The sequence below is a fragment of the Calliphora vicina genome, chromosome 2 (assembly GCF_958450345.1).
Source record: "Calliphora vicina chromosome 2, idCalVici1.1, whole genome shotgun sequence".
Classification (NCBI taxonomy): domain Eukaryota; kingdom Metazoa; phylum Arthropoda; class Insecta; order Diptera; family Calliphoridae; genus Calliphora; species Calliphora vicina.
Window position 1 is genome coordinate 70118908 of NC_088781.1, and position 21383 is coordinate 70140290.

The window sequence follows — 21383 nt, forward strand, 5'->3', positions numbered from 1 at the left end:
AGTCGCGTCGTATACACACATTAGATATTTATTTACATACTTACTTACTTACTTACATACATATGTAGAAGTGTATGTGGATAGATATTTTTTTATTTTATCTGTTCATCTGTTTAATTATTTACCTATATTAACCTTCCACCATGAGTTTATGTACATTTATAAGTTTCTCATACTGTTTGTAATTTCTACAATATGCATTTGCGACTATATCCATATATCTATATATTCCGGATCCTGAACGTCTATCTAGTGAAATATCTCCATCGGAGAGGAACTGCAGTCGAATGCGAATGACTTAAATCCCATCCGATTATTGGTATAGGGTGGCTACAATGAGTATTTAACAAAGGCCCATAAAGTGAAGGCCTTGTCGTTGGCCACACTGGTTTGTACTAGTTCTTAATGGACATGTGTAGGCACTAATACTAAGAGTTAGTATCTTGAAGCGAGTACTTGTGAAATTAAGTACACATGATAGTAGAAATTATAAAATCTTTGTATTCTAAATAAGATTTAAAGATAATATCTCCTCCAATTAAAATAAAATATGACGATAAATCAAATAAACGATAACGATTGCGATCTGCGTGCGAATTCCCACAAAACTTTTTAATATTCTAGTATTTCACTTTGTGCCAACATAATTAGAAGTAAAACTAGAGATATTTAACTTTGCATTGCCTTAAAATGATCCCGAAAAGGATACAACAACTGATAACAATATTTACATCTTAAGGATACGAAACAATGCAACTAGTTATTTAATTAGAAAAAAAGTACAAAATAAAACAACAACACAAGAGTGATTTTAAAAAGATAATTTAAATAATAATAAAAAAATTAATAAAAGACATAAACATATTTAAAATGTTTTTAAATTTTTTTAAGAATGGCGTTTTTAACGTTGACTATCGCCGACAGTTATTTGCTTCAATGAGTGGTTTGTAGTTACATATATGAACATTTGTGGAAAGTTCTTATTCTGACAGTTTTCTTTATTTTATAAAATGTACTTCACAGCAACGATTATGTCACTGTTGCATGGCATTGGTTTGGGATGGCTTTCGCCCATGTTGCCAAAAATGCAATCTCCCGATGATACGCCATTCGACTTTGTTGTCGATATTAATGAGTCGTCATGGATTGGCGCCGCCATTTGTATAGGTGGTGTATTAGGAAATCTCCTTTTTCTTTCGATATTAGACCGTTTTGGTCGAAAGATTGCCATTTATGGTTTAGCATTTCCGCATATGGTAAGTGAAGTGCAAATCTCCATATGAGAGTTAACAAAAAGAACATCGATCAGAATGACATAAACTTTCTGTTTATCTTAAACAATTATAAGTGGTTTATTAAGACATAAACATGTTACCATGAACATGGATGGACAACAATTAAATTCTTTAGAGGATTAATGATTTTTTCAGTAATTTTCGTGGAAATTCAGAATGATAATACGAAAAAATATATATACATTTTTTGTAGAACGTACTGTTTACAATAAGATTAACAATTCTAGAGTGTTTCAGCATATATGTGAAGATTTTTTCTACTGACACCATTTGTCAAGGTGTCTTGTCGTCAGCTTAGTCCCCATTTTAATTTACCAACAGTTGGAAATAATATGTAAATATATTTTGGTTTTTTACTACTTTTGAAAATCTGTTGAATTCTGTGGTACTGTTGATATTTCTCAAAAGGTAAAAAACGGAGGAAACCCCAGTTTTAGCCGGAAGGTGTAGTCAATACTATAACTGTTAGGAAATTTCAACTAAATATATTTACAATTAAAAACCTTTATCTAATGTCCCTATAGCAGATACCGGAAATAACGGGTCGACTTTCATTTTAATTAGCAAAATGTGCCCAAATACTTAGTTTAGGTAGATATTTCTTCAATCTTTCGAAAAAAAATAAATGTTTTGTAACTCAAGACATGCAATTTTTTTGGAAAAAAAATGTTAAACATTTTTTTATTTTTTGTTTTGAAAGATTAAGAAATAGCTATCTAAACTATTTGGGACATATTTTGCTAAGAACAATAGGTAATAAGTTACATGGATGAGAAAAAACACCTGTTTGGCTAAAATGTAAAATTTTTACCCCCTCTAACTCAGACCGATCTTGTTAAAAAATTGTTTCTGAATTACTATCCAATAGGACTAATCTTGGTGCAAATTTAATCAAGACATCGATTTCACTTGACATGAAATCCACCAGTTCAATGTTCTTTTCCTTATATGTATTTCCTATATATTTTATGTATAACTCTCTTTCTCAACTGCATTTGGACGGTAGTGCCTTTGGTTGTTTCTTTATTTTGCCCATTCAATTGAGTTAATATATGCTGCCCGTGTATTTGGAGGTCTAACTGGCGGTGGTATTTATATAGTGATACCGATTTTCATAAGTGAAATATCCGATCCCTCGTTAGTATTTCCCCAAATAAGTATATATAAATTAGAATCAAGAAGTTGTGTAAGAATGATCATTTGTTTTAAAATATTTCTACAGAATACGAGGTCGTCTAACATCGCTGTTCGCATTGACACTCAATTTGGGTGTATTGATTGGTTACATTTTATCATCATATGTTCCTTATCACATCATACCATGGATTGTTTTGCCATTTCCTGTAATTTATCTAATAATTGCGACATACTTTCCCGAAACCCCTCAATATCTATTGCGTACAGGAAGGGAGGACGAAGCTCGAAAATCATTTTTGTTTTACAAAAACGATATCGACCAGAGGAGTGCTGCGGAAAAAATTACCGCACATAATCAATTTGAAGAGCTAAAAATAGCGATAACGCATCAAGAGAGCAAGAGTGAAAAAGTTACATTAAATGATTTCTGTAAGTTCGCGTAATAAATGTTTCAAATTTTAATTCGATAAAAGGTCTAGCTAAAGTTGAAACACTTACATACATATTTCAAACTTGAACATTTGTAGTCAATCGAAAAGCATTGAAGATCATCTGTACCGGTATTGTGCTCATGATTCTCAATATATTTTGCGGATCGTTTGCATTGATCAATTACATGTCGAGCATTTTTACGGCCACGAAAACCGAGCTGCATCCCGACATCAACACTATAATAATTGGTTTTGTGCAAGTATTTGGCACATACACGGCCACAATATTGGTTGACCGATTCGGCCGTAAGATTCTTATGATTGTGTCAACATCTGGCATGGGCATGGGTATGGCGGCATTTGGAATGTATGCATTTTTTGCCGAAGAGACTGATGTTGATCTGACACCTTACAGCAGCTGGCTGCCGCTTCTGTTGATGGCGTTGATAATATTTTTGGCAAATGTTGGTATCATTTCAGTGACATTTGTTGTGCTAGTGGAAATCTTGCCGCCCAAGGTAAATATGACAAACTGCGACCAAAATATAAAAGTGCATTCATAATACAAATGCAATTTTCTGATGCACTTTTGTGAAATGTCTACCGTGTTGATTTTTACCATTTTTCAAAAATAGGTGAAAAATGCAGCAGATAATTGCATTTGCATTATGAATGCACTTTTAATTAAAGTATTCCACTGTAGTTATAATTTATGGAGAACCATTCATATAGTTCCTGAATCAACAAAATCATTACGCAGATTTACAAGATATGAATACATAAAATCACATTTTTTTTTTTGTAGAATTTTGTATAATATGTATACATTAGACATGCCCTTAAAAAAAATAGATTTGCTTTGGATGGGTCTTATTTTGTTCATTAGCAGCTAAAACTAACTAATGCAAAATTTAACTGCAATCGGAAATCGATTGAAAATTGTAAAATTGGGTAAATAATGGTACTTTTTTCGATATCTTAAAAAAAATCCTATTTAAATACTGTTTTTTAAACATTTGTAATAAACCTTAGCTTCTAGAGAAAATTATCTTTCTAACAAGGTATAAAACAATAATTTCGAATGAAAAATAACAAAGTTATACGAGTTTTATCTGACCAAATATTGAGCAAAAAGTGCCAGTTTACTCATATTTTACTCGCATTTCTATTGTTGACATAGTTGTTTACATCACTTTTGCTTGCAAAACAGTGAGTAAATAATACAAAAATTTCGTTTTCCATGAAAATATGACGTAGGGAAATGCTAATAACTTGGTTATCTTTAACTCGATGTTCATGTTTTATACCATAGACAAAAACTAGATAGGTAACTGAGAGCCAAAAACCTAAGTCTGTTGTCAAAAACCTAATTTATGAGTATGTATTGCATGTATTTTGTTATTGTATCACCCGTATGTGTGAAAAGAGAGTAATTTTTCAATATATATTACTCTCTCCTTCCGTTCTATGTGTTTATTCTATGTTTTATACCTTGTTATACCCTTCACTTTCGTGAGAAGGGTATATATAAGTTTGTCATTCCGTTTGTAATTTCTACATTTTTCATTTCCGACCCTATAAAGTATATATATTCTGGATCCTTATAGATAGCGGAGTCGATTAAGCCATGTCCGTCTGTCTGTCTGTCTGTCTGTCTGTCTGTCTGTCTGTCTGTCTGTCTGTCTGTCTGTCTGTCTGTCTGTCTGTCTGTCTGTCTGTCTGTCTGTCTGTCTGTCTGTCTGTCTGTCTGTCTGTCTGTCTGTCTGTCTGTCTGTCTGTCTGTCTGTCTGTCTGTCTGTCTGTCTGTCTGTCTGTCTGTCTGTCTGTCTGTCTGTCTGTCTGTCTGTCTGTCTGTCTGTCTGTCTGTCTGTCCGTCTGTCTGTCTGTCTGTTGAAATCAGTTTTCTGAAGACCCCAGATATCTTCGGGATCCAAATCTTCAATAATTCTGTCAGACATGCTTTCGAGAATTTTGCTATTTAAAATCAGCAAAATCGGTCCACAAATGGCTGAGATATGAGGAAAAAACCAAGACAACCTCGATTTTTGACCTATTTTTGACCTATATCTGGATTACTAAGACATTAATATAGACAATATGGATATCTAATGATAGATATTTCAAAGACATTTGCAACGACGTATATAAGAGTTAGTAAGTTGGACCTACAATGGGTCAAAATCGGGAAAAAAAATTTTAATCCGAATTTTTTTTTTCAAAAAAAAAAAATTAAAAAACCAAAAAAAAAAAAATTAAATTTAAAAAAAAAAAATTTAAAATAACAATCGAAAAATTTTTTTCCAAAAAATGAAAAAAACAACTAAAAAAAAATTAAATTTTGTTTACCTAAAAATATTTAAAATTTTGAAGTATAATTTGGTGAAGGGTATATAAGATTCGGCACAGCCGAATATAGCACTCTTACTTGTTAAAAAGATAATTTTCTCTAGAAGCTTAGGTTTATTGAAAATGTTAAAAAACTGTATTTAAATAATGAATTTTTTTAAGTTATCGAAAAAAGTCCCATTATTTACCCAATTTTACAACTATCAATCGATTTCCGGCACGTCTTCTAGTTATCCGATTGCACTTAAATTTTGCAGTAGTTAGTTTTAGCTGCTAATGAACAAAATAAGAGCCATCCAAAGCAAATGTATTTTTTTTAAGGACACCTCTAATGTATACTGAATGATATAAGGCAAACAATTTATAAATTTACACAATTTGTCGAATTTTGTAACTTTTCAAAAATAATTTTTTTTGAAATTGGCGAATAAAATCGCTACATTTTCGAAAATTCAAAATTTATAAATAGAAATGCCTAAATGACTCCATAGGGTAAAAATTAACAAAATCTGAATACATAAATTTTTGGTTGATGTACGGTGGAATGAATAATATATATACATTAAGATCACTTTACACTTAACTATTGTTTGTTTGGTATTTCAGATACGTTCCATTGGATCCTCCTTCTGCTTGGCTTTACTCAGTTTATTCGCACTAGCTCTTCTTCGATTTTTCCCAGTGGCAATGCATTCCTTTGGACTATCGGCTGCAATGTGGTTTTGTGCAACAATATGTGCCTTTGGATTATTTTATATATCGGTGTTTTTAGAAGAAACAAAAGGAAAATCAATGAACAGTCAAAAATAACTTTAATTATATATAAATATTTATTTAATAAACAAACAAAAATGCTAAATACAATAGAATAAACACATAGAACGGAAGGAGAGAGAAATATCAATGGAAAAAATTACTCTCTTTAACAAAATACATTAAATACATTCTCATGAATTGGGTTTTTGACAATATATGTATATGTATATACCCCGTTCTCACGACGGCATTATTCGCCATTCACGCTCTCATTCGTCATTCAATCCCCAATTACGAACTGAATTACATGATTCGCCATAAAAAATTTCAAGTGCTAATTACCTTGTTCGTACGTAATGCAGTTTGAATTACCTTACGAATTACTAACAAATCAGTCTCATCTCTAATTTTTATCGAGTGTTTTTTCAATGTCAGCTGTCAAAACAAAAGTACCAAAACAAAACGATGAAAAAAAATAATTTCATATAAACATATTTGTATTAAATAAATTATTTAAAAACAAGTAAGGGAGCTATATTCGGCTGTGCCGAATCTTATTTAAACAAAACCAAAATTTTTTTAATGTTTTAATGTTTTTTAAAATTTTTTTTTCCAAATTTTTTTTAAAAAAAGTTTTTTTAAAATTTTTTTTTTAAATTTCTTTAATTAATTTTTTTGGAAAAAGAATTTATGACAAAAAAAAAATTCGGGTTAAAAAATACTTTTTTCCGATTTTGACCCATTGTATGTCCAAATATGGTCTTATATACGTCGTTGCAAAAGTCTTTGAAATATCTATCATTAGATATCCATATTGTTTATATTAATGACTTAGTAATCCAGATATAGGTCAAAAATAGGTAAAAAAATTGAGGTTGTCCTAGTTTTTTCCTTATATCTCAGCCATTTGTGGACCGATTTTCTCGATTTTAAATAGCGACCGAGCCGGAAGAATTTCGGAGATATTGATGTATGAATCGTGTATGGAAAGTTGATTTCAACACACAGACGGACATGGCTATATCGATTCCGCTATCTATAACGATCCAGAATATATATACTTTATGCGGTCGCAAATGAAAAATGTGGAAATTACAAACGGAATGACAAACTTATATATACCCTTGCCACTCATGGTGAAGGGTATAATAATTACAAATCTAATTAAAATTAATTCACTTGTAAAAGTATTTATAAAAAGGGACATAATGGAGAAAAAAAGAAAATTATAAAAAAAATTGTAATGTCCCGAAGATAAAATCAGAAAAATCAAAAGGAAACACGAAGAAGAAATAAATGTCAAATTGAATTACGAATCTGTCGTGAGAACGGGTTGATTCGCAATAGTAATTCAGATCGTGAATTAAGTAATTCAACCGCTCGTCAGAACATGGTATTACGTTTTTGGCTCTCAGTTACCTATCAGTTGTCATCTATGCTAAATGGCTAAAATTGTTTAATTAAAAAACACAAAAACATGAATGAACAACCAAAACTGCAGGGATATAACTGGACCATAAGAAAAATTCACCTGGATTTTTAAAAATAACTGGACAATTTAAAAATGCATTTATAAAATGCATTTTATAGTGCATTTACACTTGTAATTTGTAAACTAGTTTATGATCATAAGCTACTTTCATAAACTATACCGTTTACATCAGCATTTTACACAGTTAAGTGGTTTATTTTTGACAAGTCATAAAACAGCTGACTTCAATATAAATAAAAATTAATGTTACGAAAAAACGTTGCTGCACGTACATATTTATGTACATATAAACATACCTTTTATTTTCGTTTCCAAATTATATAAAAAACACTTTTTATTAATTTTTTTAAACTTTTTCTTACAGTTTGCCGTTTTTTAAAAGAAAACTGTTTTTTTTTATTTTTGAGCAAATGTCAAATGTTACCAGCGTTGCCAGAAAAATGTTGAAAAACAGAGTTGCATTAGCAAAAACTCGTTGTTTGTAACTAGTTTATCTCAAAAGCAAGTTACAAACCTGTTTTTGTTTTGTATGGATAAACAAGTTTCTCAAACTAGTTTATCACCATAAACAACTTATAACATGTTTATGGCGTAGGTGTAAATGCACTATTATAGTTCAAAAAAGTTAAATTTAAGTTATGTTTTTTTTATACAAAAATAAATAAAAAATAAAGAAACGTTAAATTCAGTCCTACATACATATCGTCACCTAAAATGCAAAACAACGTATCATCAAAAAATTCGAAGTTGATTTTATTATTGATTACGATTTACTACATCATATTACATAATAAATTTGTTGCAATAGAATTTTTTTATGCAATCTTTATGAAAATTTAATAAGTACATTTTTTTTAATTTAAATAAGTATCTTTAAAAACTCCTTTTTTATTTAAGATTTTATTTTTTCATACAAATATACCCAGCGGGAAAAAGATGCAGTAAAGAGGCCTTCCTAAAGGCCTTCTTTTGCAGACACAAGGACTTCTAGCCGCATTGCAAAATCATTTAAATTTTACACGGCGTGTCATTGCGAGCCAAGGCCTTGCACACTCGCTGCTGTTAGAGGGCTGAGAGAAGGCCTACTTAGGAAGGGCTACTAGAAGGCCTACTTTGCAAGGGCTTCTAGAAGGCCTAATTGGGAAGAGCTATTAGAAGGTCTACTTTGGAAGGGCTATTAGAAGGTCTACTTTGGAAGGGCTATTTGTAGGGCTGCTATATGGTCTTATGCCTGTACAAAAACCTGTTATTACTGATCTAATGAAAGGCCTGTAGAGGAATGACATATGGAATGCCTAGAAAGGTAGGAATACTGCAAAGTCTTATGGAAGAGCTACATGAGAAGGCATAATAAAGTGCCTAAAAGAGAAAAAAAGCATTAGAAATTAGGCATCAAAGGACGGCCTATGAAAAGTCGTGCATTTTAAAGTTTTATAGAACGTCTACCATGGAAGACCTACTTAAAGTCTTATTAGAAGATCTAAAATAAGAATAAGAATTAAAATGAAGTTGTTTGTTTAATTTTTTGAAACATGATAATTTCTGATTACATACTTAAAAAGCAACAAAAATAATCATCAAGCAATTTATTGTTGTAAATTTTGTAAAGAGAGTTAATCAAAGAGATGCAGAGTATTTTATTTTTTGATGTAGACTATTTTTATTTAACCACTTGTTATTAGAAGGGGATTAATAGGCCTTCTTGAACACCTTCTAAGAGCAGGCAGTGTGGAATTAGTATCGGATCTTTTAGAATGTGTAAGTATGCCTTTTAGAAGGCCTACAAACTGAAGTCCTATAATTTGTTCCCGCTGGGTATATTGATGATACGTTATTTTGGTTTTAGAAAACGTTAATTCAAAATAACGTAAGACGCATATCATAAAAGAAAAGTGTAATTTTTTATAGAATATATTTCTAGTTTTGTTGTAATCCAAATTTTAAAATTTTGATTCAATATCACAAGTGGGAGAATCCATATCAAAATGGACAGAAAACAGCTATTTTTGGATTTGACATCTTCGATTTTAATCAAAATTACCACACATATTACGGTTCCAAAGGGTTCCTCAAATCAAGCATCGGAAACCCTTTCCACTTCAAAAATAATGCGATTTGAAAATTTAAAAATATGTTAAAATTGTCTAAAATTTTATACACATAATTGCCCTACTGAAACTACTCAAAGTCCAAGATAATTTTTGATTCCATTTTAAATGAAAATATATTGTCCTTGAAATTGTGTAAATAAAATTGTTTACTTCCAAAAGGTTAAAGGTCAATTTTCGGATTAATGTAAAAAATATCAAAGATTGCAGTGTTAAAAATTCAAAAAAAAAACATGGAATATCTTGCGGCAAAAGCGTCAATTATATTTATAAGTTATCCCACGATAAAAGGGATTGTTTTAAATTTAAAAATTAAATTTTGTTGTAAAGTGATTCGTCTCCGAAATCATATCATTGATCTAAGTACGCAATATAATTTCTTAAAAATTGATTTGTTTTTAATTGTAAAGGTTTTGTTTCGAGAGATGAAATCTTTTTTAAAATAGTTACAACTTTGCTTCCATATTTTAACCGATTTTTAAGGCAATTCAAAAGATACTCACTGTACAGTTCTATAATAGTAAAGGTCTAGGGGGATAAGCTAGTTCCTATGCGCATTTCACTGGTTGCTTAGGCCAGATCATCAGGAAACCTTTTCCCAAAAGGCTTTAGAAAAACTAAAGATATTATACAAATAAAACACTAGAATGAATGAGAATTACAGACACTCAAGCTTTATTTGTAAAAATATCAAAGCTTAAACAAAACACCAACAATAAACAGTGAGTTTATCTTTTCTTACATTCCCTACTACAATTGGTTGGTTTCTTTTCAACTCAAACAACTTTTGCAAAATGAAAGAAATTATTTTTTAACTGGACAAATTGTGTTTTAGCTGGAAACTGGAGAAGTCAAAACACTGGACAATCCAGGCCATTCCAGGCCGTCTGGCAACCCAAGATATAACAAACGTGGCTCAGAATTGATTTCCATTGTCCAACACATAATTTGTTGTGATCGATTTTAAACATTTTAGTGCCATTAGTTAGTAAACATATTTAGTAAAAATATTGGAAATTGTGGGCGTGGCATTACATCACATCCTGTAAACTATTATCGATAATGAACTGAAATTTGTTTGCTAAATTGTTTATATTTAAGGTGTTATAAACCATTTTTGTTAAACTATTATATTTACGTCAAATTTGAATTTAAGGAACGTAAATTTTAAAGATCAAACCCCCATATATCAATTTTTATATATTATTAAATAACGCTAATTTTTGATGTCATTATTACTTAAATTTAAAACTTTTATATACATTTTTTTAGTTGTTTTTATTTTACCTATATTAGGCTTTATGGTATTTATAATATTTAAGTCTATTTTGACCAATTTTAGCCCTTTTTAATAAGTATAGAATAGTTTTCATGACCACTTAACTATGGGAGTTCAAGAAGTTTTTTGTTCATTAAAAGTTAAAAAAGTACTAAAATATCTCAATCTGTTCAAAAGTTACACAGTTTGGGCCAATGAAAAACTATTCTGAGCCACTGTGCGTCCCAGGCAAGAATACAACATGTAATGAATACAACATGAAAGCGTCCTTCTTCCAAATAATAAAATAATAGACAACAAATTCAAAGATACAATTTAAGATCTAGAGCATGTTTACAGGATATATGGAAGGTATCAACAACAAATTATACAGATATGAATCAGCTGGTCTCAATAGAAAAATAACAAAAGAAGAAAGTGGAAATGATCGCATTTTCCAATTCGTAACGTTACTTTTGTACGAATTTGATGTGTGTGACATAATTGATTATAATTAACAAAATTTGATTCGTTTTTATTAACATTTCTATATTGCTGTTCGTACATTATATTTTAACGTGTTTTATTATTTAAATATATGAAAAAACAAGACATAATTAAAGGTTTTAAAGAAAAAACATTGTATAATTTGTTAATTTTTTTATAATTTATTTGTAATAATTCAAAGAATATCACTGAATACTAAAATTTTAGACAATTGACAGTTTGATTCAACGAATCAACACCAAGGAGTAAAAAGGAAAAACACAAAAACATACATAGCTGAATTGTCAAACAAAGGTTGACTACGGAAACAGACACACTAATAAATAATAAATTTGTAATAATAATAATAAGAATACACATATGTATATAATAAAAATATTTGAAATTTCGCCTAATTTACAAATAATATAAATATGAATTTGGCTTCCCATATTCTAATTCCTAATAATAGTAAGTTAAATAGATGAAATTTACAATAAGACCTTGACAATGAAGATTGTTGATGACGCCGTTGGCAGGGTAGATAATGCATTCCAATTTGCCAATTGTTTAAAATTTTAGTATTCAGTGATATTCTTTGAATTATTACAAATAAATTATAATAAAAAAAAGAACTTAAGCCTAATTAAAAATTTACTTTCAAATTATATATATATAAAGTTCGAATAATTACCAAAAAAATCTATATAGAAAAAACATTGGCCCATAATCATAGTCAGAAATAAAGTATATTTTAATAGAAATAAAGTCGTCTTTACTTAAGAGTGGACTTTAGGTCTACCATAGACAAGTTAAAGTATATTTTTGATGTTAAAGTCGACTGTAAATATAAAACAAGCTGAAGCTGTTATTAACTCATTTAACAACAGCATCAGCTGTTCTTCGCCATGTAAAAAAGTTCTGCAAAAAGTTAAAAAAATTAAGTTACAAGAATTTGGCAGAGATTTTACAATTATTGAACAGTTATCAATAAAATTAGTACCAAAATATTATTTAGTTGTCGCGGTTACTTTTATTGTTTACCTTTTTGGTTTTTGTTTTAATTTTCTATGTCAGCTGTTCAGCGGTGCCACTGTATTTTGTTGTATATTGTATGAAAACATTTTCTACATTTGAGGTGGCACCCAGTTAAAGTCGGTTCAATTTAAAACATACTTTAATTTTGACTATAGTTGGTAAATAATATAAAGCTCGTTTTTAATTTAAAGTTGTTTTTAAAAAGAACCGACTTTAGTGTTTGACTATGATTATGGGCCATTGTGTTTAAAAAAAACACTAGCGGAGTTCAGTATTAAGTGCGAATGGTATTGCATCATTGCAAATGCAAAATTGTAAATGTTTTTGTGTGTATTTTGTTATTGGATTACGGTAAAAATTTGCAATGATTGAAGACCATTCGCACTTAACAGTGAATACCGCTACTTTAAGTCTGAACGTAGCATTTATGTGGAATATTCATTTTAATTTCTAACAGTTATTTTCCAAAATATCTAAACAAAATATTTGATACTCATATTCATAAGATATTTATCTCATTCATTACAGGGTTTTTTCCTCTATCTTTTTTTCCCCTAAGCTGTATCAATTTATTTAAATTTGCAAGTATCTAATTATAAACAGGCCTGTATTTGCTGCAATACTTATTTTAAGTTAAACCTCAAGCTTTGTAAATATAAAAATTGTAACAATATTTTTAAGTGTACTGATGATAGAAAAATAAATAAATAAATAAATAAATAAATTTATCTCATTCATTAGATTGGAATTGGGATCAGATCGGTATAAGATCGGTTGGGACAATATTTTTGCACGTTACAAACATCAGCACTAACCTAATATACCCTCCCCACTATGGTGTTGTAGGGTATAAATAGGTTTGTGAAAGTATTGTATTTATGGGTTCTTTACCCACCGTTACTCGCAACTGATCTAGTTGATACAGGCAAAATTTTGTTTATTGTAAATTGTTTTAAGCTAATTTTTGATAAAAATATATTTATACTAAAAATTTTATTTGTATTATTCTTTTAAATACTTTGAATTTAATATTGTTTTTATGTTTTCGAAATAAAAAGTGAAGAGATTATTTTCAAACGCGCCTTTCTTTTATTGATATCAATTTGATACATTGCCACTAGTCTCGATTGAAAATGATTACGACTAACGGAGGATTAATACTATATTTATAAGCCCCGTTTACATTGTCCCACAAGTAATATGATCTGTCAAATTTTAGTGTAGAAGATCACGAATGGAATCGTCTAAATGTTATTTGAAACTAAATCAAAACATAGGGTTGAAATTGACAATCGTATGGCTCTCTTCATTTATTGAAATTTTCCAAAAAAAAAAAATTAAACAAATAAGTATTAAAACTTAATATAGTGTAGATAATTGAATAGTGAGGGCTTTACTTATTTATGTAAAAAATAAATATTTTGTTAATAAGCTTAGAATATATTGTAGATATTTTAATATAAAAACAAGCTTTGACAATTGTTAGAATCAAAAAGCGAGAAAAAAAGTCAATCAGCTGTTTGACTGACTCCACCTTGTATAAATTCGCCTTGCTTGCAGTTGTATGTAAACAAAGCAAAAAAACAGCTGTTATCATTTCACTTCACACAGTACAATGAAGGTAAGCAAGAAGTCAACGTATCCCTTATAAACAGTAATTGTCGCTAATTGACTTGGCTAAGTCCAATTAATATATTTTAGGTCATTTGACAACTTTGTGCTCCTTGTAGTGCAGTTGGTTACTTCATACACCCCAGGTAATCTAGTCAATTGTCACTTAAGTGTCTCTAAGTAATCCATAGTGTAGTCCCTTTGTAGTCCCTTTAAATACTGTTTATTTTCTTTTGGCTTAAGTAAACTGACATCCCATATAATTTTTAGTGTCCTTTAGTAACCTATAGTGTTGTCACTTTAAAAGTTTATTTTGTACTGCACTTTAAAGCATATTTATTTTAGCCACCAGATGTAATCTATTGGAGAGTTGTCGGAAGAAAGTTAGTTTACAAGCAATTGGTTATTGGACCGTTAATGAGATATATATTGCACCAGTTCATGTTAAAATAACTAGTTATGTAGCTTATAAAGTAACCAGTTAGATAGCTTGTAAATAGTGGGAAGGGTATTTAAAAGTTTATTATTTATAAATTATCCCCATGAAATTCCACAATATAACTCTGGCAATATAAATGATCTCACACATTAATTTACAAATTTTTCAGTTAGTATATGCTCGCTTCGACCAAAAAATTAAAACTCAGATCAGCTGGACTATGAGTTTATTCTACAAAAATTATTAAGGTTCCAAAAATGTCGTTGAACAGTGTAATTAATAATGTTTTTAAGCATGATACAATAATTGTAGAAGGTAGAATCACTAGGGAGAGTTTTCAATATTTGGCCCTATAACGTCAAACTTTGATTTTTTTTTTCATATTTTTTTATATTTTCTTTTGTTTGACGTTACAAGAATTGTATAATTGAGAATTTATTTTCTACTGGGTGTACCTTATGTTGTTGTATCATGGTTTTTAAGTAAAATGTATTATAAATTTCTTTAATATTGCCAACTTTAATACACACATGGCGCGAGACATATTATAATGAATTGTGTTAAAATTTTCAAAATAAATACTTACTACTTAAAATATTTATTTTTTATATTTTTTTTTTAGATTTTCATACCACTGAACAAATGACAAATCCTATGGAGCAGAGAAGAAAGACATGCCAGTAAAGGGTTCCGTCTACATAATACTCAGCAATTTATTGCTCCATACTTTAAATGTTATGGCCATCTCAAATGTAAGTACATACAAGTGTCAAATAAAATACTTAACCCTTTCTTGTTAAATGTTGCTTATAGGCAACACTGTATATTTTCGGTCATAGTTCCTATAGTTTCTGTTATTTTGCTGACGGTTTTTTTCCACCTGAAATTAATACATATGTGTGAGCATTCGTTTATGAAGTTACATTTTTAAAAGCTTTACTAGTGTTCATTTGCGAGCTAGTTCAAGGGGTGTTCAGGCGCGTGCAAAAGAAAGTGGAATAAGTTGTTCTACAAAAATTCAAATAAAAACTAATCACGCATGAACTTTTTCTATAAAAAGTGAATTTTACTATAAATAACAGATAAGAAAATGAAATAAAGTTGGCAAAACTTGAAAAAAAATTAATTATTTTATATCAGGAATTTCATGAACACAATGTTGCTTAAGGTATTTATATATGACACTTTTCAAATTTAAAATATTATTCAAATCATTCGGTATTTCAAAAAATCGTTTCGAAAAACATTTATTGTTTACTCGATAGTATTACAAATATTTTATTTCTTTGTTGATTGATATTTTTCTGAAAACTTTATTTTTATTTTATATTTTCTTGACATTTTTGTTTGCCTTATTTATTTGTATTTAAAAATACATACCCGATATTTATGAAAATAAAAAGTTTTTGAATTGTTTTAAACAAATTTTGAATACCGACCGTAAATCAAAAAAATCATTTGTATTTTTTTGAAAATCTAATACAAATTTTGTTTAGACGATGAAATTGTATTATGATACTTGAATTTTTGACAAATATTAATACTCAATATTGCCGTCTATAAATACTAGGGTATTCAATTATTCGGGTTCCTGGTTTAATCGGTTAATCGAGCAAATAATTAATCGGGGTTTAGATTTAATCGGTTAATAATCGGTTAATTTTCGATTAAACGAATAATTTGTATTTTAATTTTATATTGAAAGGAAAAACACAAATTTTGTGCACTTTTATAAGCATTTTGTTAATAAAAAAACAAAAACATAAAAACCAAACAAAACAACAATTCAATAAAACAGTAAATAGCGAATCTTCCGAAATAATCTTTTAAAAAAATAATATAATTTAAATGCTTTCCTTTTAAACGATTTTTGTTTTACTTTTAAATAAAACTTGACTTGACAAAACTTTCTCACTGATTGTTGAAAGCGAAAGTAAGGCATGATAAAGTATATCCAATTTCTCAGTTATGTTTTTAGTTTTCTCTAAGCATATAAAATCCTCCATCATACCATTGGAGTTCTTTTTGGATTTTTTGGATTCTAGAAAAAGGTAATTTCCAAATTCCTTAGTTTCAGTTTTCGTACAATACTTCTAAAAACTATTGCTAGAAGGAAATGTTCACGAGTTAAGAAATAAAATTTGTGTGTTTTAAACTATATTTCTATATAAAGTACAAAAAAAAGAAATTTCGGTTAATCGATTAATCGACACAAATTAATCGGTTTATTTGTTATTTGAAAATCGTCAATTTTAAATTATTCGAACAGTCAACCGACCAAAATTAATCGGTTAACCGATTAACCGTTAATCGATTGAATATCCTAATAAATACCTTTATAAGCAACATTTGTCCGTAATAGTAAGGTCTCACAGAATCAGAATTAAAACAGATAATCGATTTCGATTGGAAAATTCTGATGATGCAGATGGTGAAGAAGAAGAAAAGATATAATTAGGAGAGAGTAATTAAATCAACAATTGATCAGGTAACTGAAAATCTAGTTTCAGAATGCAAACGATGATGTCGTAAACAAAAGAAGTATATGAATATACATACCTCGATCAAGACAGAGAAACGAAACATATGTATGTCATTGTTGAATTTTCAATTGATGATAGCCAATAAACCAACGTAAAAGATGTCGTCCATCGGCAATCCTTTCAAGCATGCAATCAAATTCACAATCAGCATCGTCTCCAGCACCATTTAACATTTCAAACGTTTCATCACAAAGTTCATTGTCGTCAAAAAAATGATCATGCGTATCAGAACCTCCAAAATCCACCTCATTGGGTTGAATGGCGAGCAAAAGGAAGGTGTAGATCAGAGGTTCGCAAAAATAAATCCTCTCACCAATACACTTACTCTCACCAACACATTCAATTCTTTATTTTATTCAGTGCACCTACAAACACACAAATACAAAAACTGAAAAAATAAAGAAAAAGTCATACACCAGTGCTCATGCGTATTCCTAGTTGTCTCGTTGAGTGGACAACGACTACTAAAATGTAAGAGCATAAGAATACGTGTGATTTTATTCTGCACAATTGTGCTATGGGCTGCGCATTACTGGTGTAGATCAGTGATGTTCAAAAATAAAAATGAAGATATTTGGTGAGAGAGCTACCCAGCAAACACAATGTCAAACACTTAAAATAATAACAAAATGAAGAAAGTTTAAATTTATAATTTTTGTCAAATAAAACCAATTTATTAAATGAATATAATTTAAATTTTAAGGAAATGAAAGAATATACATTATACGGCCGAAATACTCTCAAATTTTTTATTTATTTTTAACTTTGTTTTTTTGTGTTCAATTGTAATTGAAACGCGTGTGTTTGCTATGCTTCATCCAAAAACCAACCAACAACAATGCTTATTGAATTTCTGAAAAAATGAGACATTTATTACGCTCTTTAAAAGAGCGTAACAAATGTGTTTAAATTTTTTAAACAATTGTTGTATGGGATGAACATCACTGGTGTAGATTATCCCACACCGGTATTCCAAAACCAAATTGTTCAAAATGTAAGGTACACTTATGTATGTATGTTTCAAGCCACAAAAAAAAGTTTTGTTTCATATCACACTTGAAATGTATTAAAAATTAATAAAAATAATATGAAATATCAATATTTGTTTGTGTTTTAAAATGTACCACAATGGCGCAAAGTTACTTATAAGCAACACAGCGTTGCCACTCATAAAATATTTTTCCTACCAAATTTCAGATTAAAAACTACCAAAACATACCAAAACCTACCAAATTTTAAATATTTGTGAAATGCTATTTGGAGTCCTTTCAAAATTAATAGTTAAATTAAAATTATATTATTGCTGCTATAGCATTACCCTGAGGATGAATATAATTTAATTACACTACAAAAATTATGTCACATCTAAACATTGTGTGTGAATCGTTTTATAATTGACCATAAGCCCCATATAAGGCCCATTTCTAAAACTTATTTTAAGGAGCATAAAACTCCTAAAAGTGTTGGTATGCCGACAAAATTCAACACAAATAAGTTTAATGGCGATCGGTACATAATTGGTAATAGCTGCCAACTTCTGAAAATCACTCACGAAAATAAATTATTGAAATTTTAAAAGAAAAATGTTTTTGCTCACTACTTATTACTTCTTTTATAATAAGGGTCCTCATGTAAACGCTTAAAAGCCTCGCAAACTGTGCAATCTGTGCATTTTTACACTCTCGCAAATGAAATGTCAAAAAATGTATGGAAATTCGTTTGCACAACTCCGATAAGTTTGCGCGACAATTTAGACTCGCAAACTTGAATTTATTGTGCATTTGATGAATCAGCTGCTTTTGTTTACTTTTATTTATAAGAAATAAAAATCAAATAAAATATAAAAATTTTGTGCATGTGAAAATTGTGTAACTTTGAAACAGAATGATTGTATTAAATGACATTGTGTATGAAAACATTAACCAACAGCTAGAACATAAACAAAGTCCTCCAAACTATGTATACCACCGTTTGTTCCAAAGATTTAACTTTCATTCAACATTTTAAAATTAAAATTTATACAATTTGAAAAAAAAATATTAAAGCTTTTGTTGAATTTATGTATTTTTAATTGACAAATATAAATTTTCTGTATAAACTTGCACAAAATTGAAAAGGTGGGTTCATGAAACATGTCGCGCAAATTTGCCCATTTGCACAAATGGGAAACTTAAGCGTTTAAATGAGTACCCTTAATGTGTTATAATTTTGAAATATTTAAAATGCGTAAATTAAATGTATAATACGTTAACAGTTTTAGTATTGGAAGGCCTTTGGCATTTTTTGAACTCAACACTACTAAATACGAACACATTTATTTGAATAAACTAAAAATTAAAGATAATTCTGTCTTCATATTTTATAAATAATTTTATTATTTTGGATTAACATAGTTTTTTTGTTAAGTTTTTTGTTAATTTGTTCTTAAAAATACATATTCAAAAAATCTACCAAAATGAGACAAAAATCGGAACAAACCAACCAAACTACCAAAAATTTGTTAACTTAAAACTACCAATTTTGGTCCAATTGGACCAAATCGGCAACGCTGAAGCAACATCTCATAACGGTAAAACCATAAGTGATAGAGGCTTGAAATTTATATCAGTTTATATTCAAGGCTCCACCAATGACCTAATGTATTCAAAATATTAATATGGTATTAATGCTATGAAGTTATCCAACACAAGAAGAAATCTGTTAGCCGACCGTAATGTAATCTATCCTTAACCCTTTCGAGACTACTGGGATAATAGGTCCCAGCAATTTTCAAATGCAATTTCTTATCTAAATAACACCTAAAGCATGTTTAAGAGTTCAATATAATATTTGAATAAAAACATAACGGTACATGTCAGCGTATTCATGCAGCTTGAAAATGAATTTCACATTTGTTGAAATTTGAGCAGTTTGAAGTTGGCCACACAGTAGTATAGACAAAATATAGAGGGAAATAAATATCTAATTTCTAAACGCTTAGTCCAATTTCTATGAAATTTTAAAGAGGAAGTCTTCTTGGTCACTTTGGGATCCGCTCGTTTGGATTCCGATTTCAAAATAATTACAAAATAAAGAATGTCCTCGTCAAGCACTATAAAAACCCCTATCGTATCTATCAATTATCTCTTATAGCTTAGGAGATATTTGAACATTAAATTTTAAAAATTTTTACCCATTGCTCCAGTTTTTTATATCAGAGGGTCCAAATATTTTCCGAATGTCTCCATTTTTATTTTATTAGATACCAGTAGAGCATACTGGTGTTCACTTGGTATCGAAAAGTGTACAAAGATGATATGCTCAGGCTGCAACAACGCTTTGTGTTACAAGTGTTTTGGATCATTCCACAAATTAAATCCTTAATTACATTTATAAAATGCTATAAATAAGCAAATAAATGTCTACTTTCATTTAAATTTAATAATATTCTGATGTTTTATTCTATATTCTGATATTTAATTTCGAATATCCCATCAAAACACGGATTGGGATTATATGTCCCACGAAAAATGCTTATTGGGATTAAATGTCCTAGGATAAAAGGACGATTTCCGGATTTCTTATTATGCAGAACATAATATTTTTTCCTCATCTTTTAGAATATGCAAAAATTTCTACCGTATATAAGGGTTAACGGAATGGAATATTTAATAGTTTTTGTAGTTTTGGTAATTTTTTTTTGAAAAATTTTAGAACACAATTTTGAATATTTTTTTTTAAATTTTGTATACTTTAAAATATTTAAAATTTGTATTTTAAAGTATAATTTGGTGAAGGATATATAAGATTCGGCACAGCCGAATATACATAGCTATAATACGTTTGTATAGATGTTTGTAACGCCCAAAAATATTAGTCTGACACCCACCTTAAATTATACCGATAGACTCAGAATCACTTTATGAGTCGATAAATTTTGAAGACATTTCGATAAAATGTGGTATATACACTTTTTTTAGGCCCAAGTACGAAGCCTATTGAAACTAGCTGAAATCGGTCCATTATTTCCCGTAGCTCCCATACAAATGCCCTCCCGAAATACTTTATACTATGGAAATCATGTCACCTAATTTCATGCCGATCGGTCTATAATTAGTCATAGCTCCCAAATAAGACCCTCTTCCGAAAATTACTTTTTTAAATTTTAAAAGAAAAAAATGGTTGAGCATGACCGACCATTTTTTCTTACTTGTTTTAATACATGTCATTGAACAATTTGACAGAAATGGTTAAACTGTACTTTTTATAGGGACTTAGAGCTTTTTCTTGTGATAAATTGTGATATTGGACTAATCGCTTATGTTTCAATGCAGTCTCTGATATTAGAATTTCTTTCCCGGAAAATGGTATTATGTGTGGGTTTTGAGATGGTAAATCCGATTAAAAACATTTTGTTTTTAATCTGATCGGATTTGTTTTAAATCGGAAATCGGTAAATTCACG

General features: G+C 29.4%; 2 protein-coding genes across 2 annotated transcripts in view; both read left to right on the forward strand.

Moving 5' to 3' along the window:
• LOC135952232 (receptor-type tyrosine-protein kinase FLT3) overlaps positions 1–21383 on the forward strand; it is a 96678-nt gene that overhangs the window by 43486 nt on the left and 31809 nt on the right. The window contains exon 2 of the mRNA XM_065502081.1: positions 15020–15149. Coding sequence (XP_065358153.1) covers positions 15072–15149 — 78 coding nt within the window. The 5' untranslated portion in view covers positions 15020–15071. The remainder of the gene's footprint in view (positions 1–15019; positions 15150–21383) is intronic.
• Positions 638–6080, forward strand: LOC135950953 (facilitated trehalose transporter Tret1-like). Its single transcript, XM_065500489.1, has 6 exons — positions 638–943; positions 1024–1256; positions 2302–2432; positions 2518–2861; positions 2960–3381; positions 5816–6080. Exons 1-6 carry the CDS (start codon positions 871–873, stop codon positions 6017–6019), a joined length of 1407 nt encoding a protein of 468 aa, XP_065356561.1. The 5' UTR covers positions 638–870; the 3' UTR covers positions 6020–6080.

Bases quoted from the DNA above. Each gene is read 5' to 3' on its own strand.
- LOC135950953 (XM_065500489.1), top strand. From the start codon at position 871: ATGTTTTTAAATTTTTTTAAGAATGGCGTTTTTAACGTTGACTATCGC. The intron at 1,257-2,301 runs GTAAGTGAAGTG...TTTGGACGGTAG, and splicing joins GTTTAGCATTTCCGCATATG to TGCCTTTGGTTGTTTCTTTA. The intron at 2,862-2,959 runs GTAAGTTCGCGT...GAACATTTGTAG, and splicing joins AGTTACATTAAATGATTTCT to TCAATCGAAAAGCATTGAAG.